The sequence below is a fragment of the Halichoerus grypus genome, chromosome X (assembly GCF_964656455.1).
Source record: "Halichoerus grypus chromosome X, mHalGry1.hap1.1, whole genome shotgun sequence".
NCBI classification, from domain to species: domain Eukaryota; kingdom Metazoa; phylum Chordata; class Mammalia; order Carnivora; family Phocidae; genus Halichoerus; species Halichoerus grypus.
The window spans coordinates 118,839,287-118,867,059 of record NC_135727.1 but is presented as its reverse complement, the minus strand read 5'-3'; the positions used below and the strand labels follow the sequence as shown (position 1 = coordinate 118,867,059).

At 40.6% G+C, this 27,773-nt stretch overlaps 1 protein-coding gene across 7 annotated transcripts in view; it reads left to right on the top strand.

The window, feature by feature from the left end:
• REPS2 (RALBP1 associated Eps domain containing 2) overlaps positions 1–27,773 on the top strand; it is a 219,156-nt gene that overhangs the window by 154,720 nt on the left and 36,663 nt on the right. For 4 of the 7 annotated variants that reach the window (XM_078064787.1, XM_078064785.1, XM_078064784.1 and 1 more), the window contains 2 exons: positions 4,101–4,162; positions 6,009–6,101. In XM_078064787.1, the coding sequence (XP_077920913.1) occupies positions 4,101–4,162; positions 6,009–6,101 (155 nt within the window). The remainder of the gene's footprint in view (positions 1–4,100; positions 4,163–6,008; positions 6,102–27,773) is intronic. The other 3 variants (XM_078064788.1, XM_078064789.1, XM_078064786.1) reach the window with 1 other exon arrangement.

Genomic DNA, 27,773 nt, shown 5'->3' with positions numbered 1-27,773 from the left:
CAGCAGAAACTAGGAATCCTATACAGTATCAAGCCAAGCTTTTAGTTTCAAGTGATTCCAGGTTGATAAGCACCTCCGGGTTTCTGGCAGACACAGTAGAGGAGGAACCCGCTTTCCACACAGGGCCCAATTCCTACAGGTAAAGTTCCAAGGGATGTGCATTCGGAGTCAGAGGTTGCCAAGCACTCTAGGAAATGGAACACAGAGAGAGCTAGTAGGAGCAGCAAAAGGGTAGTAAATACAAAGCCTGCAGATTGTGGGATTATCAGACACAGACTGTTACATAAATATGTTTAATAAGTTGAAAGAAAAGGAGATGAAGAAAATGAGCACATAGCCAAGAAATTATAAAAATGAAAAAACCATTTTGAAAACAGATCAAATAGAACCAGAAATGAAACAGTCATTGAAATAAAGATTGGATTAACAGGACATTAAGCACAGTTGAAAAGGGAATTAGTTAATGGAACAGTAGATCTTAGAAAATTATCCAGAACACAGCACAGTTGAGACAAAGAACTCCAAAAGGAGAGTTAAGAGAAAATGGCAGAAAGAATATTTGGAGAATCACTCAGAATTTCCCAGAGTGAACAGGATGCCACATGGTTCAGAAATTCTAGTGAAGATCAGTAGGTTATGAAAGAAAAAGAGGATGAAGAAATAGGCAGACTCAGTGTCAAGTTCGGTACTGCAGAGCACCTCAAAGAGATTTAAAAATCAACCAGAAAAAAGACAGACTAGTTACCAAAAAAACAATGATTCTATAGACACCTGACTTCTTGACAGCAACAATGTAAGCCAGGAGACAGCAAAATGTTATTTTTAATGTGCTGTGCAAAAATAGCTGTCCATCTAGAATCTATACCCAGTGAAATAATCTTTGAAGAATGAAGGTAAAATAAAGACTTTTCAGTCACACAAACTGACTAAGCTTGCTACAACAGACTATCCATGAAGGAAATTCTAAAGACTTCAGACAAAAGGTAAGATCATAAAAGAGGTTGTAATGGAAACTAGGAAAACTTTAAAACTGAATGAGAACATATCAAAACCTGTGACACTTGGAAGAACATTTGTAACACTGAATGCTTACATTAGAAAAGAAACACAATCAGTTAAGCAAGTAATTTAAGCTAGAAAAAGAACAATAGGATAAGCCCAAAGAAAGAAAATGCAAGGAAATGAACAGACATTAATGAAGCAGAAAGCAAGCAGACAATACAGAGTTGCAGGAAAGTTGGTTTTTGAAAAGAGTAATAAAATGGACAAATGTCAGGTGAGCTCAATGAAGGGAAACTAGACTGATGATACAAACAGTATTAGTAGAAAACAAAAGTTATGTGCACAGAGATTAAGATGAGTAGAGGAGGGCATGGGAACGTCTTTATGGCAATAAATATGGACATTTAGACAATAAATGTCTAGAAAAATATCATTTATCAAAACTGACTTAAGAATTAGAAAGTCTAAATAATCCTGTAACAGTTAAAGGAGTGAAGTCATTAAAAATCTTGTTTCAAACAAAACTCCAGGCCCAGATGGTTCTGCTGTCAAGTTTTACCTGCCGTTCAACAACAGCAGCCTATTCCAGAGTATAGATGGGGAACACTCCCCAGCCGAATGAAGCCTAACAGATAACCATATGAGAAAGGAAACTCACTTATCAGTCTCACTTATGAATATAGTTGGCAAAAATCCTAAACAGGATATTAGCCAGCTAAATCTAGCAGATATAAAAACCTGACCAAGTTGGGATTATCCTAGGTTGGCAAGGGTGTTTTAATATTTAAAATTTTATAATGTAACATCATATTAACTACTTAAAAGGGGATAAATCATACTATCATCTCAGTGGGTGGACATGCAATTTTGGTTAAAATGCATCAACAGATTATCACAAAAGTCTCAAAATAATAGGTGGAACTTTTCATAATCTGTTAAAGGGTTTCTACACAAACCTACAGCAAATACCATACCTAATGTTGAAAGAGTGAAAGCCTTCCCTTTGAGATCAAGAGAAGATAAGAATGCCCATATGATTATTATAAGTTAACTTTATAGTAGATGTTCTAGCCAGGTAAGATAAAAAACAAAAAATAGATAAAGAAATAGATAAAGGTACTTAAAAGAAGAAACCAAATTGCTGTTAATATTCATAGGTGATAGGATTTTATCCAAAAGTATATTCAGAAACACCCTCATATCATCTTTTACAAAAATAAGGCATTTTTTAAATTAAAAAATAGTAAAAATGAAATGAATCAGACATGCATGCATCTGGATGTAGGTCCTATATCTGAGTATACTAAGCAGGGACAGTGAGTCCTACAACTCAGCTGGTTGGTTTCCTGTCTCTCAGGGATCACTGTCTTTTGTTACGGGATTTCCTAGTGTCTTGAAAACTGTTGTTTTATACATTTTCCTCTCATGTCTTAAAACTTATTTCATATAAAAAACATATGTTTGTTTTGGGCTGTTTCAAATGGGAGGGTGAATCTGGTCTTTGTTATTCCCTCTTGCTGGAAGCGGAAGTTTATTTAATGGCTTGTCAATTCTTAGTCCTCTTTGATAATGGTTTATCAATTCTTAGTCCTCTTTTGTTAATAAAGGGTTATTTTAACACACACTTTGTTCCGGTGCAAGGCCTTTCCTTTAAAAGCATGTGTACATTTTTAAAATTTTGTTTTTAAAGAAGGTGGTAATTTAAAGGCCCGATCCTGAGGACCTTTAGAGTAGGGAGTGGCCCTGAGATGGATAATTCCTGAGGCTTTTGTTTTTCTGCTGCCTACATGCTTTGTTATCCAAGGCTGTTCAAGGTCTCACGACCTCTGGAGTTTTGACCCACTGATGTGTTTCATAAATTTTAATGAAAGGCAGATTGAGAGAAATCATTGATGGGCCCACATGGTTGTACCAGATCCGTGCACTGGTTCAGAATGCAAATGTCTATGAAATTACTCTTAAGTTACCTTTCTGGAAAGCCCCAGACTCCAACTTCTGGCTCGTCTGATCTAGCTAGGTCAGATCAAAAGTGATTTTCAAAAACCCTCATGTTCTTGGCACATTGCTATGATTTATTTTTAAGTCACAGAAAATTGTCCAAATATTAGCACACATACTATAGAATTGCCAATAAACTAGGTATGGTTATATAGAGCACGGTATGCTTTTTAAAGGAGTTTGTAAAGAATATGGTTTAACTTGCCAGTGTGTGACAATAAACTTATTTCTTATGCGTGATTATGAGCTTTATTTATAATTCACTAGCAGATGTTTATTTCATTTAGTTACAACTCAGACATTCTTAGCTTAACTCAAATTTTTTCTATATCTCACAAAATTAAAAAAAATTAGACTGAGACTTTTGTTCAAAACATCCTTTAAATGGAGCCAGATTATGGTAGAAACAGATTTTATTATTTCTGCTAATAAGGATCACGGCGAGAAAAGGAAATTGAGATCTTTGAAGGGTCCCTCAACATCATTTAGTCCCATCTCTTTCAGCCTCCCTGCTGTTGTCAGACCCACTGGCTTACAGGGCAGCAGAGCTGCCCATGGGGACTCTGGCTCCCTTCGTTTCTGTAGCCCACTTGCTGAGCTAATGAGTAGTATAATGGCCAAGAGAGAGGGAGAAATATTAGAGAAACCAAAGGACCTAGATTATTTGAAACTAAATAAGTAACATCAGAATAATGAGGGATTGACTGCCTTTCCCTTGCTGGGTTCCAGTCCTTTGATCAAAGGATGTCTTTTCCTTACTGTTTTATACTGTCTTAATCAAAACAGCCTATATAAATAATTGGATTTGGGGTAGATAGGATGAAAATGAAAAAGGGATTAGAAATAGCATGTACTCCTTTCTTTAAAATTAAGCCTTCAGATGGATTTTAATAACTTAAACATGTTAACTGCAATTGGTATTCCTAGTTAAAAAGTGGAAAGGGTATTTTGTTTTTGGTAATTCTTTTTTTTAATATTTATTTATTTTGGGGGGGAGGGGCACAGGGAGAGGGGGAGGACTACCTCAAGCAGACTCCACCCTGAATGCAGCACCTGATGTGTTTTTGGTAATTCTTAACAGCGTATGTTTTTCTTTTCAGCTACTAAGTCAGGATTGTTACCTCCACCACCTGCGCTCCCTCCAAGACCTTGTCCATCACAGGTAGGAAACAGAAGTTGATTTCTGTGAACTGTTGGGTATAGTGAAATTGTCCTGCCATTGTGCTTCCTTTGCAAGGGTTGATTGCCACAGAACTGGCTGGTCACGTTCCCAAGATGGCATCTGGACAAAGAGAGCAGAAAGTGGTTGCATTTCCTCTTATCCAGCCAGTCCCCCAGCCTCATGTAGAAAAGGGAAAGTTTCCTCAATAAGCAACCAAACAAATGCATACTGGTTTACCTTTGGCCATAGAGGGTTGCATGTCATTTTCAGATAGAGAAAGGAGTAGAAGAATGGGTATCTCTCCAATTGGGGGGTTGGGGACATGGTTTTTCTGTATAGTATGTACAGTCTGGGTGTGTATATTTTCATCAGTATTTTAGGAGCTGTGTTAATTCTCCGTAATTAATGGTCATCACCATGGTGTTAGTGCTGTGGTTTGGGCCTACAGTGCTTTCTTTATCGTTAGGATGGTATTTTCCTTTGGAACAATAAGCTGAAACAGCAGGACTTGGGAGAGTGTGTCACGAAAATCTGTTTCATTTGTGAATTAATTCTGCCTCATTTATATGTGCTACTATGGCCTTATTCATCAACACTCCTTGTAGAGTTGGAAATGAGAAGCAAGCAGCAAATCTGCAGAGTGTGGTAAAAGGCACTACAGATACTTCTTTTCAATAATTGCTGCTGAAGAGACTTCCTGTCTTTAAAGGCCCTCTAACTTTCAGCGGAAAATGTTGGGAAATTTCTGTATTAACAGTCCTAGTTTTTGCCTTATTGCTCTAGATGCTTCAGAACATACCTTTCCACATGGCACATCTTAGAACTTACTGAGTCACTGAAACCACTTTGAACATTTGCTTGTCCTTCTTTTAGAGAATTAGATCATCTTTAGCATCTATTCAACCTTGAGGTGCAAATGCAATGAGTACTGCTTTCCTTCCTCAGTTTGAAGGGTAATTAAAAGCCCTGTTCTTCCTGACTCACATATAAACGAGTGAGAACCCCCTTTCTAATACTCCAGGATTGGCTTTAAAAGTTGTTGATTAATCAGTCAACAAGTATTTATTAAGTCCCTGCTGTATATCTAATGGCAAGCTTTAGTTCCATCCTAAGCTTTTCCCTGATTATAATTTCTACTCATTTAAATGAATAGCTCTGTTTATTGAGAATCTGCAGTAGACCAGGTATTGTGCTAAGTGCTTTCAATGCATTATTTAATCTTCACAAAAATCCTTTGAAGTAGGTGTTAATAGCCTTTATTTTTTTACAGAGGAGGAAATTGAAGCATACAGGGTTAAGCAAGTCAGCCAAGGTGACATAGCTAGTAAATAGGTAGAGCCAGCTCCCAAACTGAGGTCTGTCTCCTAAAGGTCCCTGCCCTCCCCATCACTGGAGCTGAAGCGTCTATGTATACAGTAAGACAGTGATCTGTTGCTCTAGCGGGTGAGGCTTTCACTATGTGCCCCCTGTGGAGGACCTAGATGAGACCAAACTCCTGACTGGCACCAACAGCAAACCTGGGCTTTGTCACAACAAAATAGTGGGCATTCGGGAGGCAGTTATCTACCAGCTACTGGTTTCAAACTGGGGCTTGGGAGCCACCCGGATGAATGCATGCAAGACCTGTCTGAAAGGGCGTTTGTGATCAACTTCCTTACCTTCTACTGTACAAGTAACAGGAATGACTTCCTGGTTGTGAAATGCGTTGCTGCTATCAGCAGTCCTCATTTGACCTGCTTGAGGTGGGCTTCCTGCCTGCTTGGGGTCTTAGTGACCAAGGATCTGATGGGGGGCTGGGAATTCTCAAGTCACTGTTAATGAATGAGACTGCTTCTTTGTCTACCAGATTTCCCATCACAATGTAAACAGTGAGTGCAGTGCTCAGCCCAAGCCTCCAACTCAGCTGCCTAACTTTGGAGATTTCAGACTACAGAAACAGGTGTGTAAGAAATGCAGGCAGAAAAGCCCTTCTCCACTTCCCTCCGCCTACTCTCCCCTTTTCCTCCACTGTAAGTGGGACACACACATTGAACAGAGGAAATCCTGGGTGCTGAACACGTGACTGTATTTAGTCGTTGTGCAGTGTCAAATTCCCAATGGCCCTGGGAGAGGCTCACCTAACCATGTGGATGGGGCACCTGTATATTCTAGTCTTTCCCACACTGCTTGTGATAAAGTGGTCTTCTGGGAGATATTAACAGGGCTCTGTGGTAAGACAAATTTGTAGGCTGCTGCCTCAGTGCCCGCTTGTGAAGATTCATGGTGCGTATGGGCTCATTAAAGGGTTTGAAGTCCTACAGTAAAGAAACCTGGTCAATTTTGGTAAAGCTTGCAATTTCGTAGTGTGTGTGACCATTCACCTCTTTCTTTATACAAGACTTAACAATCCCCTGAGGGCTTGGTGGTTAGGGAACGTTATTCTCCCCAGCTTTAAAATATTGGTAAGGACGTTTCCAAACTGCTTTCATCTGGCACCTCCTCTCTATATTATGTGATTAAAGTTAAATTTTTATATCTTAGGCCAGTAGTTTTCCCTAGAAGAATTGAAACTGGAAAAGAAAGTTTACCACATGTTAGCTTCAGATTTCTAGTTGTCATGTTTTCAGTTTGTTCTGTTTTTTTTTTTTTTTTTTATTTGCTTTTCTTTTCCTTCTGGCTTACTCTCTCATGAGGTCATTTTTACCACAAGCTTTATTATAGCAAACTTTGAGTTCTTCTTTTGTTCTGTTAAACATTTTTTTTTAGTGTTCCTTGTTATATATGGACAATCGACCTGATTTTGGAAAAAAAATATATACACCTAACCTCAGAGTCTTTTTTACGAGGCTTAAACTGTAGTACCTAGGGGAGAAACAAGGAAGCTTGGTATAATTTAAATCTTAAATTTATCAGTAGCTCTGAGAAGAGATTAAATTTTTCTTTTTCTTAAAAAAGATTTTTGTTTATTTGAGAGAGAGAGAGAGCGAGCTCGAGTACAGAGGGAGAGGCAGACTCCCCACTGAGCAGGGAGCCCGGGACACAATCCCAGAATCCTGGGATCATGACCTGAGCCGAAGGCAGATACTTAACTGACTGAGCCACCCAGGCACCCCTGGGTTTAAAATTTTCATGTTACTTAACTTGATAAATGGTTAAGACTACATTATAATAAACAAGAAAACATTCTGTTCCCTAAAAAGGAACAACTATTTAAAAAACTATGTGGCCAGTCAGTGATGTCCTTCGAGGTTTTAAGTATGTGAGAGAAAAGCATTTGTACATTTGCAGATGTGTCCACAAAGGTATATAGAGATCATTTCTACATATGCTAGAAGTATATCTCTACTTTTACCAAGTAAGAGAGATGAAGTATAGGTTTTCAGCATAAAATGCAGTTTAGCTGGCCCTTAATACTAAGCACTAGTGTGATGATATGGACATCTGGAGTAAATTATACAAATGGGGCCCTAGAGTTAGGAAAAGGAATAAATTCAAAGAAACAGATCTTTTTATTTTGCATACTATAGGTAAGACCAAGAGGGACCAAGTGACTATATAAAGAGTCAAATGGTTTGTGTTCATGTTTTCTTGAGGACAAGCTAGAGACCAAGGCATGGTATTTTGGCTCAGTTCAGAAGAGGTGACACATTTATTTATTAATTTTTTTAAAAAGACTGATTCATAACATAAATGATTAAAAAGCAGTTAGAGTTAACTGTTTCATATGGAGCAGAGTTAACATGAGAGTTAAACTTAGTAGCTCACTGTTTGTATGCATATAAACTGAGTAAAATGCCATCTACAGAGTTGGTGCTTGTCCTGTAGGTCAGTTCTCTGCTAAGGGCCTATTTGGTGCTCCAATAATTAAATCTCTTTAATTGTATTGATCTCATGCCAAATTTCTTATGGCAATAATCTTCATTAAAAAAGTTTTTTTGGTACAAAGGATAATCTTTTCAGTTTTTTTTTTAAAGATTTTATTTATTTATTTGACAGAGACACAGCGAGAGAGGGAACACAAGCAGGGGGAGTGGGAGAGGGAGAGGGAGAAGCAGGCTTCCCACCGAGCAGGGAGCCCGATATGGGCGGGGCTCAATCCCAGGACCCTGGGATCATGACCTGAGCCGAAGGCAGATGCTTAACCTAGACTGAGCCACCCAGGTGCCCCATCTTTTCAGTTTTATATTAGCACCACATTCGATGAATTGGGGCTCCCTGTAGACTAATGTGCTCAGAATTTTCCTGTTGATACCACTAATTTCTTACCTTATAATGGCAAGTGCTTCTCACTGGCAATGCATTGAGTACTAAAATAGCACTGTAGGGTGAAAGTACTGTGGAGGAAGCATTTGATCAATACTTTTAAGCTTAGACCAAGAGGGCTTCATGGAAGGGCTAAGGTGACCAGTGTGAAATGAGTTTTAAACAAGAGAACTTTTCTTTTCAGATGGCTGAGGGGTTCAGAGCATTACTGTAGTAGAGAAAAAGCAAATGCAAGGAGGCAGGCATGCAAGAGATCCCTATGTGTTCAAGGAACTGTCTGAAATTTAGAAAGCTAGATTTTAGAGGAGAGGGATTTAGTGTTTGGACGTGGCAGTGAAGAGCCAGTGGCCTGCCCACTTGAGGCCCAGTGGTGCCAGAGCTTTGGGAGAGGAAGGGCCCCCTGACAAGAGAGTTCTGTTGGGGGAGCAGCCCGTACGGGAGAGCACAGGATATCAGCCCAGTGGTATTCACATTGTGCACACAGGAATCATCTGGAGGAGAGCTTTAAACCTACTGAGGTCTGGGTCCCACCCCCAGAGATTTTGGTGTGGTGGGAGGCCCAGGCTTTGGGAGTTTTAAGAAGCTCCCCACATGATTCTGAAGTGTAGTCAGGATTGAGAGACACTGAATTAAGGCAAAAGAAGGACCAGAGATGAAGTTGAGAATCTATGGGATTTGTTACTGGTATGCCCTGAGTTCTCTCTTTTTTTTTTTTAAGATTTTATTTATTTGAGAGAGAGAGAGGAGAGGCAGAGCACAAGCAGGGGGAGGGACAGAGGGAGAGGGAGAAGCAGATTCCCCACTGAGCCGAGAGCCTGATGCGGGGGCTTGATCCCAGGATCCTGTGATCATGACCTGAGCCGAAGACAGGCAGGCACTTAATGACTGAGCTACCCAGGTGCCCCATGCCCTGAGTTCTTTAGGTGTGCAGTGGAAGTCTTTCTTGAGTTGGGGAGGGTGGGAGGCATAAGGTCAGGTTAGGGGACGTACCCTTACCCTGTGGGGACAAGAACCCAGATCCTGATGGATGGCCTTGGGAGTCTCAGTCTTCTTGGGATGGCTGACTCCAGCAGGGTTAGAGGGCTTGATGGGATGGTCTTGCTGGAAGGACTAGCCACTGTGCACCTCAGGTACTGTGTGTACTATTTTGAAGGACTAGCCGTGAACCCAGGTGGCCTTGAGAGGAAACCATAGTCCACGTAGCGAGTCTTTCATCTAACTTTGTCATCTGGCTAGAATGAGGTCCCTAAGGCACTACTGAACCCAGTAGGAGTATGCTGGGCTTGCTGTTCTATTTCAAAGCCAAATTTCTTAGACACAACTTTTTAAGTAAGATCCTACCCTCTTGTCATTTGAAAGGAAAGATGGGCTCACTTCAACTCAAATGGCAGTTTGTAGGCCCTGAACTACTTCTAAAATACTTGACACTATGCTTTTCTAGAAAATGTCCTTATAAATTAATATCCTGTCATTTCAAGTATTCTTTCTGTAAGTTAATGTATAGTTGGTGATACAAAATAGTAAATTCTCCTGGAAGAAATTAAGCGTTTTAGAACTCCATACACACTTGTTCTTTCTCTCTTGGTCTTTGGGGGAGGGCATTACTGGTGATAATGTAAGTTTCTCACAGGGTTATTTAATAGGTTTTTAAAATGTAAATTTGATTAAAGTTTAACTTGCATACTCAATCCATTTTAAACACATACTAAATAATTTTTAATAGAGTAAAATGAAGTACTGTCTCATTGGCAACTTTAAATATCTATAAGAAAGCGTTCTTTAAGTATAAACAATATGGAAATGTCACCACTTCTAACATTTCATGGCTTTTCTCCTTATCAAATTAAAACTCAGTGGGCATACATCAAATATCATGAGATCTTTTGCTATAATATATGCAGATGATCTCATGTAATGTACATTAGTCATCGAATCACCTTAATATATTGGCTATGTAGATAAAGCATATTTGTGAGCTTTCAAAGATACATACAACATCCTAATTTTCACTCGTCAGTATGTAAGGTTAGTATATGTCAAAAGGTATTTTTCTATACATTCATGTATTTGAAACTTTGTAATTATTCTGAAGAGAGTTTACAAACCTATCACCTAGAATGCTACCTTCGCTTTCTTTGAGTGTTACCCTGTTCTGTCTTACAGTGCACACTGTAGATTAGCTGAAAATCATAGTATGTTAATGAGTATTTCTATAATTAAGGAAAGAAGATCTAGTCCCAGGATCTGTCTTCATCTGTGATGATGAAAGAACATACTGAAAGCTGTAGAGCACAATATGAATGTATCTGTGCTCTTGTTCTTAGCTCTACTACTCTGTAGCTTTGTGGGAAGTACGCAGATTAGTCTCACAGACCTACTGACTCTTTTATAAAATGTGAAGTTTAGGGTAGATAGATCCTTTTAGTGCTTAAGGTCTCTGATTCTGTGTTGTATTCCTCTGTCCAAGAAAAATTTTGTTGCAAATATAATCGAAACATCATAAAACACAATTGAGGACAAGATGATTTAGACTAATTTCTCCCTGCTTTACCCCACTGCTAAGTACAACTAAAAGCCCTGGACGTAATAAACAGAAAGAGGACTTTGAAAGATGTAAACAGGAAAGTGGACTGGCTAGGGCCTTAGGACTTGAGTAATGGCATGGCAGTGAGTTCCCTGAGTTGTAAAAAAAATCTGCCATATATCCTGGACTGAGTACTGGAGAAGCCTGCAACCTGGAACTGCCAACAAATGTAGACCAAAAAAAAAAAAAAAAGGCCTTGAGAAAAGCCTACTCTCTAGCCAAAGGACTGGGAAAAGGGTAGACAAGCTAGATAGAAACCTTTTTGACAACACCTGCCCTACCCCAGCCAAACACTACGGATGTCCCTCCCTGTGGTGTCATCAGAGACCAGTCTGGGAGTTGGTCTCTTGTCCCTCACTTGGTGGCAGCAGACAACTTGGGGTGGTACTTTCCTAGCTGGCAAACATGGTTTTAGCAGAGACCAAAGGGGTCTCCTAACCCTGATCTGATGGCAACAGGTGGCCTGGGGAAGCACCTTATACCCCGACAGACAGTGTCACTGGAGACAGACCTTTCCCAATAAGCAAACACCCAAGGAGTTTGTCACTTGTAGACCTGCCCCATAACAAATGCTAAAGGGAGTTCTCCAGACTGAAATGAAAGGACACTAGACAGTAGCTTGAAGCCATAACAAGAAAGGAAGAATGGTGAAGGTAGCCACATCGGTAAATCTCAAAGCCAGTAGTGTTGATTTGTAACTCTTCTGTTTTCTATATGATTTAAAAGAAAAATACTTAAAACAATAATCACAAATCTGTGTTAATGAGCACACATATATAAGGATATAATTTATGACAATAATAAGGGGCAGCAGGGCTGTAAAGGAGTAGAGTTTTTGTATACTCTTGGCACTAAGTTGGTATTAATTCAAATTTGATTGTTATAAAGTTAAGATGTTAACCAATCCTTAGGGTAACTACTAAGGAAAAAAACCTAAAAAATATAAAAAATATGACAATGAGAAGGTAACAAAAATGGTATACTAGGAAAAAATCATAAAAAAGGAAGTGATGGAACTACTGAGGAACCAAACAAGGTATAAGGCATAGAAAACAAACAGCAAATGGCAGAAGTAAATCTTTCCTTATATGTAATTACTTTAATTAAATGGATAAATATTTCCAATTAATTGGCAGAAACAGATGGATTTAAAAAGTAATCCAACTATATGCTTGTCTACAAGAGACTCACTTTCGATCCAATGTTAAAAATAGGTTGAAAATGGAAGAATGGAGGGGCGCCTGGGTGGCTCAGTCATTAAGCATCTGCCTTCAGCTCAGGTCATAATCCCAGGGTCCTGGGATCGAGTCCCGCATGGGGCTCCCTGCTCCGTGGGAAGCCTGCTTCTCCCTCTCCCACTCCCCCTGCTTGTGTTCCCTCTCTCACTGTGTCTCTCTCTGTCAAATAAATAAATAAAATCTTAAAAAAAAAAAAGAAAATGGAAGAATGGAAAAAGGTATTTCATGCAAATAGTAACCAAAAGAGAGCCCGGTGGCTTTAGTCACATTATACTAAATAGACTTAAAGACAAAGATTGTTACAGGACATAGAAGGACATTATATATTGATAAAAAGGTCATTCCATTAAGATGGTAAAAAATTTATAAAAATATACACACCTAACCACAGAGCCCCAAAATGTATGAAGCAAAAACCAATAGAATTGAAGTAGCAGACAGTTCTACAAAATCTCACTTTTAGTAATGGATAGAACAACTGGACAGAAGACCAGTAAGGAAATAGAGGATGTGAACAGCACTCTAAATCCCCTAGACCTGAGCGACATCTATAGAACACTCTACCCAACAATAGCACAAGACACATTCTCTTGGGCACATGGAACATTCCCCAGGATAGACCAGATATTAGTCACAAAACAAGTCTCAATAAATTTAAAAAGATTGAAATCATAAAGAGTGACCAAAGTGGAATGAAACTAGAAATCAGTAATGGATGTAACACAGGAAGATTCACTAACATGTGGAAATTAGGCAACATACTGTTAAAAAAAACTAGTGGGTCAAAGAAGAAGTTACAAGTGACATTGGAAAATACCTTGAGATGAATGAAAGAGAAAACATACCAAAACCTATGAGAGAACAGTACTAACAGTACTCTGGGGAAATTTATACCTATAAGCACTTATATTTAAAAAGGGATCCAAAATCAGTAAGCAAACATTATACCATAAGAAATTAGAAAAAGAAGAGCAAGCTAAACCCAAAGGTAGCAGAAGGAAGGAAATGATGTAGAGTTGAGATAAATGATATAGAGAGTAGGAAAACGATAGCAAAATTGGTTTTTGTATCCTCTGTTTAAAAGGCTTTATTTATTTATTTTTTAAAGATTTTATTTATTTGAGAGAGAGAGAGAGACAGTGAGAGAAGGAATACAAGCAGGGGGAGTGGGAGAGGGAGAAGCAGGCTTCCCACAGAGCAGGGAGCCCGATGCAGGACTCGATCCCAGGACCCTGGGATCGTGACCTGAGCCGAAGGCAGACGCTTAACGACTGAGCCACCCAGGCGCCCCTAAACGGCTTTATTTTAAACTAAACTCAGATTCTGATAAATTTATCTCTCACTGTAGATAATGTTGTTTTGAATTTATCAAGGTCGAATATTCCAGTAGAACGATTCTGTTTTGTGTAAGGTTTTTTTTTTTTCCCTTGTATTAATTTTGGCAGTACATTTTACTGTACGTTCCTTAGTTGTAGGATTGGTTCACAGATGACTCACATTGATCATCAGAGCTCCAGGTTGGTGTAACATGAAGACAATTGTGGTTTAGACCAGCCTCTGTGGATTGAATCTTGAGAGTTCTACAGGTCCTCTCACATAAGGATTTATTAAAGGAATTTGAAAACTGTTCTCAAACAGTTGGCATTGAATGAGAAATTAAAAAGGTAGAGGAAACTGCCGTAGTGATAAGTTTAGGGAGATGACAGAGATATAGTGAGGAAATACTGGCATTGTATTAGTGGAGGGAAGATTAAGGATAACTCCCTGCTGTTTAAAAGAGCATACATAGTTTTGCCAGCTGTCAACAAATGCTATTAAAATGTATGCCAAGAACTGTTGAAAAGAAAGGAAAAGTTTTATGATATTTATTTTAGTATTATTAATAAAAATAAAAAACAATATAGACAGATGTCCAAGAAGGTGCCTCTGGTTAAGGGTATTGTCTATCTGCCTAATAGGGTATTAGACATCTATTAAAATGATTATATGGAAAATAGTGGAAAAGAAGGATAACAGCTGAGTACAGAAATGTTTCCTGATTGTACCACATGAAAGTGTTTAGCAGACTTTTGACAGTAAGGTGTTCTGCCTTCTCAGGGTGATCTGGAATGTCTGTGGAACACAGTGATTGGACCCTTTGCCATGGTCGGATTTTGATTTCCTTTCTCAGCATTACTGGCCTGTGTTCCCTTCCCAGTGGGCTTTTGAGGTTTTTAACTCCTCAGTGAATTTCCACTAACTCTTTTTAGGGGCCTCAAGGGGTCACTTAAATAATTCATTTATAACTTAACTATGTCATCTTATAACTTGTTTATTATAAGTACATTCTCTATTTTGGGGAGACTATATGAATGGTATGTGTGTGAATTGGGGTGTCCGCAAAGGTCTCCAGATATTTCAGTCCAAAATGTCAAGTGTCTGCTGTCAAGCATTTGGAGGTAAACTGCTAAGTAATTGGTAGTAGTTTAGATAGCTCTTTTTGGTGGGAAAATTATGTAGTTTTTCTTTTAAAGAGTTCCTCTTCGAATTAACGTTTAGGAAAAAGGGAAAAAATGCTCTCTGATAGGACAATTAGAATTTTAAAAAGTCACTCAAAGCTTCATCAGAAGAAACTGACTCTTAGGAAGCTACTTTTAGACACCATGCTCTCAGAACTTATGTCATATTGCATAATCATATAGTTAGGTTAACTCCAGCAGTTATGAGGTTCAAACACAGTGTTTACTGAAATCTATCATGTAGTTTTTTTCTCTTTTTCTTTTTTTTTTCATCTACTAGTTTTTTTCATCCATGTTCTCTGGATAGTAAACTCTTATTGCCCTTTCTCTTAAATGGTAATTTTGTATTGTGCAGAATTCCAGATTGAAGGTTATTTTCCTTCAGCATTATGAATGTATTACCTCCTTGTCTTCTGGTGTTTATTGTTGTTGCTGAGAATTCTCTTTTTGGTTCCTTTGGATTGACTATTTTTTCTTTAGGGTGGCTTTTAAAACTTTATTTTTGATGTTCTATTTTCATTTGACTGCGATGTGTCTAAGCATAGATTTAAACTTATTTATTCCAGATGATGCTTGGTGTGCGTTTTCCATCTGGAAAACCATGTCTTCTAATTTGGAACATTCCTAGTCATATCTCTGCAGGTTTTGATTCTCTACTTACTCTGTTTTCTTTTCAAAGTCCAGTTAGCTATGTTTCTGTGTCTGTCAATACACCTTTTATTTCTGGTGATGGCTCTCAGTCTTTTTATGTTGTGATCTCTCCTGGCCCTTGGTGAAACCTTTATCTTCCAAATTAATCATTCTTTTGTGTAGCTGTATATGAGTCCAGGTTTTATAGTCCATTCTTGTTTCTGTCAATCTGTTCTTGTTTCACTTTTCCCCCATTTCTGTTTCATACTTGTCTTTTTTTTTTTGGTAAAGGAATACAAGCAGGGGGAGTGGGAGAGGGAGAAGCAGCCTTCCCACAGAGCAGGGAACCTGATGCAGGGCTCGATCCCAGGACCCTGCGATCATGACCTGAGCCGAAGGCAGACGCCCAATGACTGAGCCACCCAGGCACCCCTTGTCTCTCTCTCTTTTTTTAAGGATGCATTTTCTACTTTTAACTTGGAGAGGATTTAAACATAATTATTTTGAAGTCAATTTCAACTTGTTCTGTTCTCATTTTTTTCAAGAGTAAATTCATCTTCTCTCTCTCTCTCTTTTTTGGCTGTTCTTCTTAGTATTGGGTTTTTTCTTCATGCTTCTGGAAATTTGTTTAGCGGTCTTATTTTGAATTGGAGTTTAAATTTCATTCTCAGTTCTGGAGCTCCTCCCTGTCCAGCAGTTCATGGTGTGTCTGCCAAGCACACCCCGTAGCCCTGCACCCATGGGCCTCCAGTGTAGGGCTAGTTCTTATAGTTGAGGTTCAGCCCTTCTGTCTGGTACACATGTCAGAGATGGTGCGGATGGCACCAGATGGTGGCTTAACCTAAGACCAGGCTGCAGTGCTCTATCTGCTTCTGTTTACTTTCTTTTTTTTTTTTTTTAAAGATTTTATTTATTTATTTGACAGGGAGAGACACCACGAGAGAGGGAACACAAGCAGGGGGAGTGGGAGAGGGAGAGGGAGAAGCAGGCTTCCTCACTGAGCAGGGAGCCTGATGCAGGGCTCGATGCGGGGCTCGATCCCAGGGCCCTCGGAACATGACCTGAGCCGAAGGCAGACGCTTAACGACTGAGCCACCCAGGCGCCCCTGCTTCTGTTTACTTTCATAAGTAGGCAGTCCAGTACATTCCCAGGCTTCATCCTGGTTTTGCAGCTTTACAGGTAGTGAAGCACCACCTTAGCTTCTGGCTTCAGGAAATGAGTGTGGCGGAATTCCCCTGCCTCATCTGGGGCATTTGAATACCTGTTACTCTGCTGTGTATGAGCTCTCAGCTGCCTCTGCCTGCTTCTGAACCCTCAGCCTCGCCGACCACTTTGTAATTTGACCCTACAGGGATGTTGAGCTTGCTTCTGAGTGTGTCTAAGTCTTTTTAATTTTAACACTTTTTATGTTCATGCTCTCTCATCTGTCCTTGCATATTATTTTACAGCAGAGCAAGTTGAGGTTCAGAAAGTGAAAGTGAGTTCCTTGGAGCCTCTCAGCTAGTGAGTGACAAAGCTAGCTAGCCCTTTTTTTTTTTAAAAAAAAGCCAGCTAGCTCTTGTAAAGAGGAGAACTGGGAAAGGTTTCTGAGGGGGTGCTAGAAATTTAATGATAAACATTTAGAGAGAGAGTGGAATCACTCATTGCACAGCACAAAAATTAACTATAGATTTGCTAAGCAAAAGTTAGCAAGAATTTCCAGTCTCTGTGCCCACCAATAATTTTCTAAATATGAAGTATTTCCTTTTTTTGGTGAAGATTTTATTTATTTATTTGACAGAGAGCGCAAGCAGGGGAAGTGGCAGGCAGAGGGAGAGGGAGAAGCAAGACTCCCCGCTGAGCAGGGAGCCCAGTGCAGGACTCCATCCCCTTACCCCGGGATCATGACCTGAGCCGAAGGCAGACACTTAATGACTGTGCCACCCAGTCGCCTCAAAATATGAAGTATTTCCATACATTAAGCGAAAATGCTAAAGTGCAGTGCAGACTTATATTTATCTTGGCCAAAATAGCTTTCACACTTTGGTCAGTGGACCATATCTGGTGTAGCAAAAGGCCAAGTGTTGTAATCCTTATTCTGTTTTTTAATAGGAAACAAAAAGGCAGAACTTCTGTTTAATAAATAATTATATATAGTGCTTATATGTCAGATGCTCTTTTAAGGGCTTGATGAATGCATGCTTGATCTTCATAACAACCATACTCGATAGGTTCTATTGTTATTCTCATTTTGCACATAAGTAAACCAAGGCACAGAGAACTTCAGGAATTTCCTCAAGGTCACCCACAGCAAGTAAGAATTAATGGGATGATTCTAATCCTGGCTGTCTTGCCTCAGAGTGCCAGTTCCTCCAACTATGCTATGCTAGCCAACCATGTCCCAGAATTAGTTTCTTTTGGTAATTTCTACACCCAGCATGGAGCTCGAACTCACAACCCTGAAATCAAGAGTTGCACGCTCTTCTGACTGAGCCAGCCAGGCGCCCCTTAACATGTCTCTTCTTAACAATTAGTTTTCCCCCCCTTACTGTATTGTGTTCATGGTATTATTGTATAAAGCTGACTTTGCTTGCATCATTCCTCTGGAAAATGCCATAAGTTCATCCCGTTGATGGAATATGCTTACAACAGGTCCATACTTTGCCAAGAACTATGATGGCACAAAGGTTGTGATATGCTCCTGCCTAACAGCATCCATTTTATTATGTCTCCTGGTGTGCCTATGTATCTCATTTAAATCCATTTTCTCATGCTGTATTGTCAAGGATTATAGGCAATAGCTGGATGCCATATTTCCTATAACTAACAGGCTACCTCAGTCTTTCCCCTGGGGGTCAATTATGATTGGTTTCTAGATTCCTAAACAATGGAATCCTTATTTCTCTTCTCTGTCCCCCTCACCACAGTGACAAAAACCAAGAAGTACTCCTGTGTGTCAGGGAAGGAGCAAGTATGGAAGTGGGGCAGGATGGAAGGGTGTCCAAATGTGCTGTGGTGTTCATGGGAAAGGACAATGGAGGACAGCTAGGAGTCAGACCCAGGGAGGCACCTTGACAGAATAGTTAAGGACATGAGCTTGGGGTTCAAATTTTACCCCTTCCTCTTGCTGGCTGTGTATCTTTGGCCAAGTTATTTATTCTCTCTGTGTCTCAGTTTCATCACGTATAAAGTGGGGTTAATGGTAGTGTCTACTTTCATAGGGTTGTTACAATGATTAAATGAGTATCTATAAAGCACTTAGAATGGTGCCTGGCATATAGTCAGGCCTCAGTGCAAAGTAGCTGTTACAATTATTATCACTCCAGACCCAGCAAAACAGAAGCAGGTTCTCGTTGGCAAACACGGAGGAGCAGACTGAGGATAACCAGAAATTAGTGGCCGGTCCTAAGCCCAGAATGAGTGCTGGACTGGCTTACTAAACCACTTGTAGTAGAATGGCATTCTTTCCCGATTTCGTGACCTTTCATAGGCTGGCCCTCTGCCTACGTCAGGGGTCAGCAAACTACAGCCTCTAGCTCCAAATCCAGATCATCGCCTTTTCCTGTAAATAATGGAAACATGAAGGAGGAGAATCGATGGAAAGACAGGTAGGCCTCCTCATAAGCCTTTTAACCCACCATCTCCTAACTCAAGGATCGTGATGCCTATATTTATAGTTTGCAGCTTTGCCTTGAGAACCTTTATCTGACCAAGATGCTCTGTCTTTCACATCTCACTAGCAAAACCTTGAGCAAATATTCTTTATTCATTTGGCAGCTTCAAAGGCTTGCTCTGGGCAGGCCTTCCTAACTTTGTGTTTCTTAGGCATAATCGGAAGGAACCAGACTAAGGCCTTGCCTTTAAGGTGAGAAAGAGGGAAAGAAACCCATCCAGGAGAAACAGGATAAAGGATTTCTTTCTTCCCAACTCCTCTTGAATGCCCTGTTCTGTTCAGCAAATTCTGTATGTATCACTTCCTGGTGTGTTGGTAAACGTTCCCTCTGGAAAAAGAAAAAGCCCCGCTCTGTAGCCTTTCCTGTTGTCTGTGTTGTGAAAACTTCCACCGTGGCTGATGGCAGGTGGGGCTGGGAGGTGATGTGTATCATCAACTCATTGGTACTAGTGTGCTCTGTAGTAGACAGCTTCACTTGCTGCTGAATCCTTTTGTCGGGTTCTTTGTGTCACACAGGAACCTTTTGTTTGTTTGTTTTTGGTCTAGGGCACTGTTGCAGCCCAATCCCAGAATGTGCTGTTAGAAATGGGACCATATTTTTGAAGTCACTAGAGATGAAACTTCCCTCTTGTTTATATTTAACTTGTGCCACTAGGTGGCACTTTAAGGCCATTACAGGAAAGGCTCTACTGGATTTATTTTTTAACTTTTTATTGAAGTATAACATGCATATTGAAAAGTGCACATTGAGTGTGCAACTGAATGAATTTTCACAAGCTGAACACATGTGTATAATCAGCACTCAAATCAAGAAACAAAATATTACTAGCACCCCAGAAAGTCCATCTTATGCTGTTTTCCAGTTACTATCCCTTCTTAGGGTTACCATTATTCTGATTTCTGATAGCGTAGATCAGTTTTACCTGTTTGCTACCTTATATAAGTGGAGCCATGCAGTATATACTCTTGTGTCTGGCTTCTTTTGCTTACATGATATTGTGTGATTCATCCATATTATTGTGTATAATTGTAGGTCATTGCTGTATAGTATTCCACTGTATATGCAAAGATATCACTGCTTTCCACTGTTGATGGACATTTAGGTATTTTTCAGATTTTGGCAATTATGAATCATGCTGCTATGCATATTCATGCACAAGTTTTTGAGTGGATGGATGTTTTCATTTCTCTTGGGTATATACCTACAGTAGAATTGCTGGGTCATAGGATAGGCATCTGTTCAGCCTTAGTAGGTACTGCCAGACAGTTTTATAAAGTGTTTGTACTGATTTGTATTCCATTAACAGTGTTCCTGTTCCAGTTTTTATATCCTTATCAATACTGGATTTATTCTGTGACTGGCTCCTAACTCTTAAATGATTTTTATAGTTCCCTCTCTAGCCAGCTATTTCTAATTGAAATTTTTAGAAGCCACCTTCTTGTGATGGACATAGCTCCTGCAGGAAAGGCTGTGTCAACCCCAAAGTGGACATTAATCATAGTCTACTTATCCGCTATCACTAGTTAGAAAAGATGTTGTTCAAATATTTCCATCCCTAATACAGAACAACAGAACTGGGAATGGAATTGAAAACTTTAAGAGTGGTAAAATATCGAGTGAGGCTAGGGCTAGGGCTTTGAGGCACTTGGAAATTTTTATATACTTTTGCTATTGTTGCCAGGCCTATGTATGTCAGGGTTGAGGGACCAGCAAAAGGGATTTCTAAAGGCCTCATATCCAGATGTCTTTGAATTGTGATGGTGGTGGCTGCCTGTTTAGAAAGCGTCCGTTTGGTATGGCAAGAGGCATGCGTATGGCATCTTTTTTCAGCCTTACTCAGTGGGAAATGTGAATCTCCAGAGAATCCTGTCATAGATCCCCTTAACTAGTAAGTCTATGTTGTTGACTCTGCAGAGAACATTATCATATGGCTTTTAGGTATGTGATGAATAGAGGGTGGGGCTCAGACTTGACTCAGATTTCTATTAGTAGAAATTGGAAATAGAAGGACAAAACCCCAGTCATAGTCAAAATATTTGTCTTTTAGACCAAAATAAAACACCCGTGGTCCTTCGTCACAGTAAGTCTGTTTCATGGATATTGTCCATAATCCAGTGGCTTCCAGAAATCCCCAAGAGATTATGCTATGTGACTGCTGTATGCAGAGACTAGTTGCCCATTATAGTTACTGATGATCCACTTCTATCGCAGTTGTCCCTGAGCTCCTCTTTCAGTGTTCCCCTGGGTGTCGCCCTCGTTGCATTGGCCAGCTGTAGGGGGCCACCAGAGATGTTCAGTGTAAGCTGCTTGAGATGTCTGTGCTGAGGCAGCCATGAAATCTGAAAGGGCTTTTATTTTTAAAAGTTCTTCCCTCCAGTATTGATAGCAGCAATATTCAGTGGCACAAATTTGGATTATGGATAGCCTGCTTTATGGGATCTGTGTATACTCTAAACTGGAGTCAGCACTTTCTCAGTCTAGGTTTTCATCTTTTGGCAAGAGAGGAAGAGTCCTTTATGTTGAATTGGGTGCTCTTTGCAGTTGCAGAATCTATGCCTGGGAAACCCAATTGTATATTTACTCTTTTTTCTTTAAAGATGTATTTATTTATTTTAGAGAAAGAGCGAGAGCATGAGCAGGGGGAGGGGCAGAGGGAGAGAGAGAATTCTCAAGCAGACTCCCCATGGAACTCAGAGCCCGATGTGGGGCTCAATCTCACGATCCTGAGATCATGACCTGAGCCAAAACCAAGAGTCGGATGCTTAACTGACTGCCCCACCCAGGCGCCCCTGTATATTTACTCTTAATTATGATAGTAGCTGCCATTATTGAGTGGCTACTGTGTTACTGTGCTTAGCCCTCTAGACAGCTGTTTTGCTTAATCTTTACAAATGCTAGGATTTAGGCGAATTATCCCCTTGTGCAGATGAAGAAACTGTGTCTCAGAGAGGTTAGTACATGCCCCGGTTATATACCAAACAAGTGCAAACCCTGGATGGATTCCAGAGCCTCTGCCCTGTAACTGATGTGCCCTGTGGCTTCAGTTATGGCAGGATGAATTCTTGACTTGTCCAGTGGAACACAAAACAGTGTTGGGTTCATTACTAGCTCATTCCACACATTGATTTGAGTACTTGCTATGTGCTGCCATTCAGCTTAGGCACCAGGGAAAGGATAGTGAAGCAAAACACAGATCATGCCCTCCAAGTGCTTCTACATCAGCTCCATTTCTGTCTCTCATAGGTGACTTGGGTCATGGATTGTGGCAATCGTTCTTGCAGAGAAATTCAGTTTTTTTGGACCCTGTCTCTGAAACTGATTGTGGCATGATGGGCTTTGCTGTGGCCACTGTGCTGCATCTTCTATGACTGGATGTGACCACGTGGCTTTTTCTCATGTGCCCTTACCTAGCAGAGATGGAGGTCAGGTGAAAGGTAGGCACCAAATGACATTTAGAATACCAGTGGGATGCTGGAGATTCCCTAGAGGCCATAGCACAGTCATCTGCTCATCTGCCTCGAATTTAGCTGCTGCCTTTGTGATTCCCAGTCTTGGGCTCTGCCTGAATTCTTGGGTGATAGATGAAACTTGAGTTTCTTTTTCTAATCTGTCAGCATGAGTATTACAAAGTTTATAAAATAAATTCACCAATTATCCACATCTTAGCAATTAGTTCTGCAATTTAGACTATTTACTTTTTTAAAAAAAGATTTGTTTATTTATTAGAGAGAGAGAGAGAGAGCGAGCGCACGAGCGGGGTGAGGGGCAGAGGCAGAGGGAGAAGAAGAGGGAGAGAGAGAATCTTAAGTAGGCTCCCTGCTGAGCACGGAGCCTGACACAGGGCTCGACTCCATGACCCTGAGGTCATGACCTGAGCGGAAATCAAGAGTTGGATGCTTAACTGATTGAGCCACCCAGGTGCCCTTAGACTACTTAATTTTTAAAAAGAGATTTGATCTCCTTTCCCAGTTTTATTGAGAAATAATATACATCTCTGTAAGTTTAAGGTGTACAGCATGATGGTTTGATTTACATATATTGTGAAAGATTACCACAATGGGTTCACCTAACATTCATCTTCTCATATAGATAAAATAAAAAGAAAGAAGGGGCGCCTGGGTGGCTCCGTCGGTTGAGCATCTGACTCCTGATTTTGGCTCAGGTCATGATCTCAGGGTTGTGAGATCAAACCCCGTGTTGGGCTCTGGGCTGGGTGTGGAGCCTGCTTGGGATTCTCTCTCTCCCTCTCCCTGGGCCCCTCCCCCTCCCTCTCCAAAAAAAGAAAGGAAAGGAAAAAGTTTTTTCCTTGTCATGAGAACTCTTAGGGTTTACTCTCTTAATAACTTTCCTATATATTGTGCAGCAGTGTTATCTATGGTCACCATGCTGTGCATTACATCTCTACTACTTATTTATCTTATAACTGGAAGTTTGTACCTCTTGATCATCTTCCTCTAATTTCCCCTCCCCACTGATTCTTTTTTGTTGTTGCAAATTTGATGTTTATTTACTTATTTACTTTTAAGATTTTATTTTATTATTTTTTAAAGATTTTATTTGTTTGACAGAGCAAGAGAGCACAAGCAGGGGGAACAGTAGAGGGAGAGGGAGAAGCAGGCTCCCCGCTGAGCAGGGAGCCCAATGTGGGGGCTCAATCCCAGGACCCTGGGATCATGACCTGAGCCAAAGGCAGATGCTTAACCACCTGAGCCACTCAGGTGCCCCAAGATTTTATTTTTTTTAAGTAATCTCTACACCCAACATGGCGCTTGAACTTATAACCCTGAGATCAAGAGTTGCACACTCCACTGAGTCTATCAGCCAGGCACCCCACAAATTTGACTTTTAAACAAAAGTATTACTGCTGAAGATTTTGCCCAGCTTCAGATATTTATTTTATGAAACCATATGGCAGACACCCCTATTCCCTCCATGGTAAATGGACAAGAAAACAGTTAAGAAGCCTAGTTAGTTTTAGTGTAGCACCTGTGGCCTTTTTCAGAGCTGGACCTTGGAGACTTGGTTTTCTCATCTCTTAAATGAAGAGTTTGGGCCATTGATGGTCCCCAGTTGGTCTGACTGGCTACATAAAAATTACCCAGGGAGCTTGTTAAAATAGAAGTTTCTAATGCTCCACCCCTAGGAGATTCTAATTAGGGAAGTCTGGGGTAGTATCCAAAAGTCTGTAATTTATAAAAATTCCCTGGATAATTCTCCTGTGCAGCTATATTTGGGAACCACTGGGCTTAGAAGGTCTAGAACAAACAGAATGGAGTTGAGAAGGGATTTCTGGTCTGTTTGAAGATTCAGGTAATACTTATGTGCCTGGAGCGGGATCCATATGGGCAAACTAATGTAGTTATGATGCAGAGGCAAATTGGAGCCAGATGATAGAAGATCTTTAACTGGCTGAGTGTCCCTAAGGCCTGTGGTGCTATGCCATAGGCCTTAGGGGCCAATTGAAGGGATTTGAGGAAAAAGTGTTTTGATGAGAGAAGGTGCTTTACAAAATTATTTCCTCAGTGTGTGCAGGGTGGGTTGGACTGGGGAAAAAACCAAAAGCTAGAAAAAGACTCAGGGCAGTTTTTGCAGTAGCCCAGGTAGGAGGTGTAATGAGCACACGGACTTAGATGGGAGCTATGGGACCTTTGCAAAGCTAGCCTGCCTGGGTGGGACTGGAATCTGGGACATGTTATTTTAAGCTTCTTTAAAAAAATCCATAATTTATCAGTGTTGTGTTCATCTGCTTTAACTATTATAGTGAATGATTTTATTGTGTTTTTGTCCAGGAGCTTTTAAAGGAAGCCCAGTAAATAAATTCATGCAGAGAAGTAGTTGGCAGCAGCAACAGCTGCTATTGTAAGGAAGGAGGGAGGAAGGGAGAAACGAAGGGGGAGGCCTTTCTTGCCAGGCAGCAACCCCATCCTTACCCTGCCTCCACACTCTCGGGGAAGGGGATGTAGCAGAGGCTCCCCGGAGCTGGATCTGCCAACCACTCTGCAGAATGCTCCTCTCGAAGGATTAGGAGTGGAATGTGGCATTTGGCATTTGAGTCCAATGGAATATTTTTCCTTTGTTCCTCTAAAACCCAGTCTGTAGGTCAGTGTTTCCTAGAGTGTGTTCCACAGAACATTAGTCCTGCTGGATGTTAATAGGAGTTACATGAGAGTAAGAAGTTGAAGCCAAATCAGATCGGGAAGTGCTGGGTTAAGCAAAGGCAGTGGCTTCCTTTACCTCACAGGATTTCAGAGTGTGTGTGATGTGCTATGTACTCTGTGAATTTCTAGGAGGGAGATAGACTATGCCGTGTTCCCTAAGCTTATCTGGAGATTCTGTTTCCTCTAGTCCAGGGGCTGACAAACTATGGCCCACAGGCCAAATCTGTCCCACCATCCTGTTTTTGTAGATAAAGTTTATTGGAACACAGTCCCACCCATTCATTGTGTTGTCTTCTTTGGCTACTTTAACACTCAATAGCAGAATTGCACATATGCATTGGAGATGCAGAGACCAAATGGCCTGTACAACTAAAAATATTTATTATCTGGCTCTTTACAGAAAAGGTTTTCCTATCCCTGTCTAGGCAATTCATAGAACTGGTATTCGCTGGAACCCCTATTTGAGAGATACTGCTGTAAGAAGATAGAGGTCGGTTGTTTTAGCACTGCTTGTGATGAATCTGCTTAATTTTATTCAGCTTTTATGCTGCCATATTTCTTTTCCTCTGGCTTTAAACTATTTCCTCTCAACCATTTATCCATTGTTGAAGATCAAAATCTGGCTCCCATGTGTCATTGTTCTTTCCTTTCATTTATCACATACCATCAATCACCAAGGATGTATCCAGTCTCAAGCCACATAGCTCTCAAATCTGCCTATCCCCACTCCCACCAGACTGGTTTAAGTGACCGTCATCTCTTGTCTTGTTTTCATTTTCAGTCTTTTAAGTGAATTGCCTCTGCCCACTATGGGTTGCTTCTAATACATTTTACTCATTGGATTCAGAATAATCTTTCTAAAATGCAAATCTAGTCCTATCACTTCCCTACTTAAAATCTTTCAGTGCCCACCCCCCCCACCCCCCCACCTCGTGGCCGTCAGGGTAAGCTCCAAATCCTCAACATGGATGTATCAGCCAAGGTCTGGTTGGGAAATCAGAAGCCACTCTAGGTATTTCACACTGGAAGAGATTTCATTTAAGGGATTAGGTACTTAAAGAATTAGCTGTGCTAGAGGAGCAAAGACGAGGGAAGGCCACCAGTCAGGTTTGCCGCAAGTTTCTGAATGTTAAGACATTGCAAGAACTAAAGGAAATACCTGGAAGACCTCAGGCTGCCCGCAGCATCTAAGTAATGATTTGTGGGGAAATGCCTGAGGCCACTATAAGATCTTCTGACTGCTGAATCCCATGCTTTTCTTCCCACCACTGCCTGAGGAACAGTAACACAGCTTGTTTCTCTCACCTTCTTGGTTGCATGTGAGTGACTGTCGGAGTCAACAAGGAATATTATTGAAAGGAGATTTTATAAATGTTCTTCCCAGGCTTTTACCCCCTGCAACATAGGGAAGAGCCTGGAAGTGGGGAATGGTGCTGAGTGGCAAATAGACCATCTGGGACAGTGATCTCTAAGACCATGTGGGATCCACTTCACTGCTTTTCTCCAGCTTTGGCTCTCTTATTCTTCTCTACTGTTCACCCTTATTCCGTACCCTACTAGACCCCAAATTTCAGACCTATTAGAGTGGGTGTCTTTAGAGGCCTTGAACAACTGACATTTACTATCTCATAGTTTCTGTGGCTTAGAGATTTAGGAGAAACTGATCTGGTCGTTTCAGCTCAGGCTCTCTCATTAGGCTTCAGTCATCTGAAGGCTTGACTGGGGCTGGAGGATCCACCTCTAAGGTGGCTCTCCCACATGGCTGTTGGTGGGACGCCTTAATTCCTTGCTACATGGGCTGCTTGTTAGGACTGATTGAGTGTCCTCACAAGATGGCAGCTGACTTTTTCCAGAGCAAGTAATCCTAGAGAGAGACCAAGGAGGAGAATACTAGAGTGCTTTAACTCCCTTGTTTTGGGAGCAGTTTGCCTGGTGTCTCAGGTCTGGTTCCCAGAAGCAGAACATGAGATGAAGATTTTTGGAAAGTGATACATGAAATATGTGAAATAAATATCTGTAAAATTGAGTAACTGAACAAACCCTTCTTCTAGTGGAGAAGCAAGATGCTTAGCCTTCCTAGGCCTGTGTCCATTTCTGGGGAGCTAGCTGAGCAGGGACCATGTTGTCCCATCAGCCATGGGAGTGGGCAAAATCCCAGAACAGATCTCTACATTTGGAGTGGCAGCACCCTCTAAGTCCATGTGACTCATACAGGCTTTTCCTTGCAAAATTAGGATGAAACTATATTTCTTATTTGTGGGTAGGGAAGTATTAATATTAAAAATATGAGATATATATTTTTAAAAGGAACCTTAGCTGGAGTTTCAATGAGCTCTTGGCTAAAAGTACATTTTCCTGCCTTGCCACATCCTGGTTGGGTCCATGTTACATTGTGAGCTGTGAGGGAAGGACTGCCATTTGTACTAGTAATTGTAATCCACAGGATTCAGGCATTGGATTTCAGTTCAGACAATGAGAACTTTCAGACAAGGGCATATTGTCCATATTCATAGAGTTGTTCTCTACTTTAATATATGGAGATAAAAGGGAGCTGCTGAGGCTCCCCTGTTTCATGGGTTATCATTCTCTTCAAGTTACCTTAGAAAA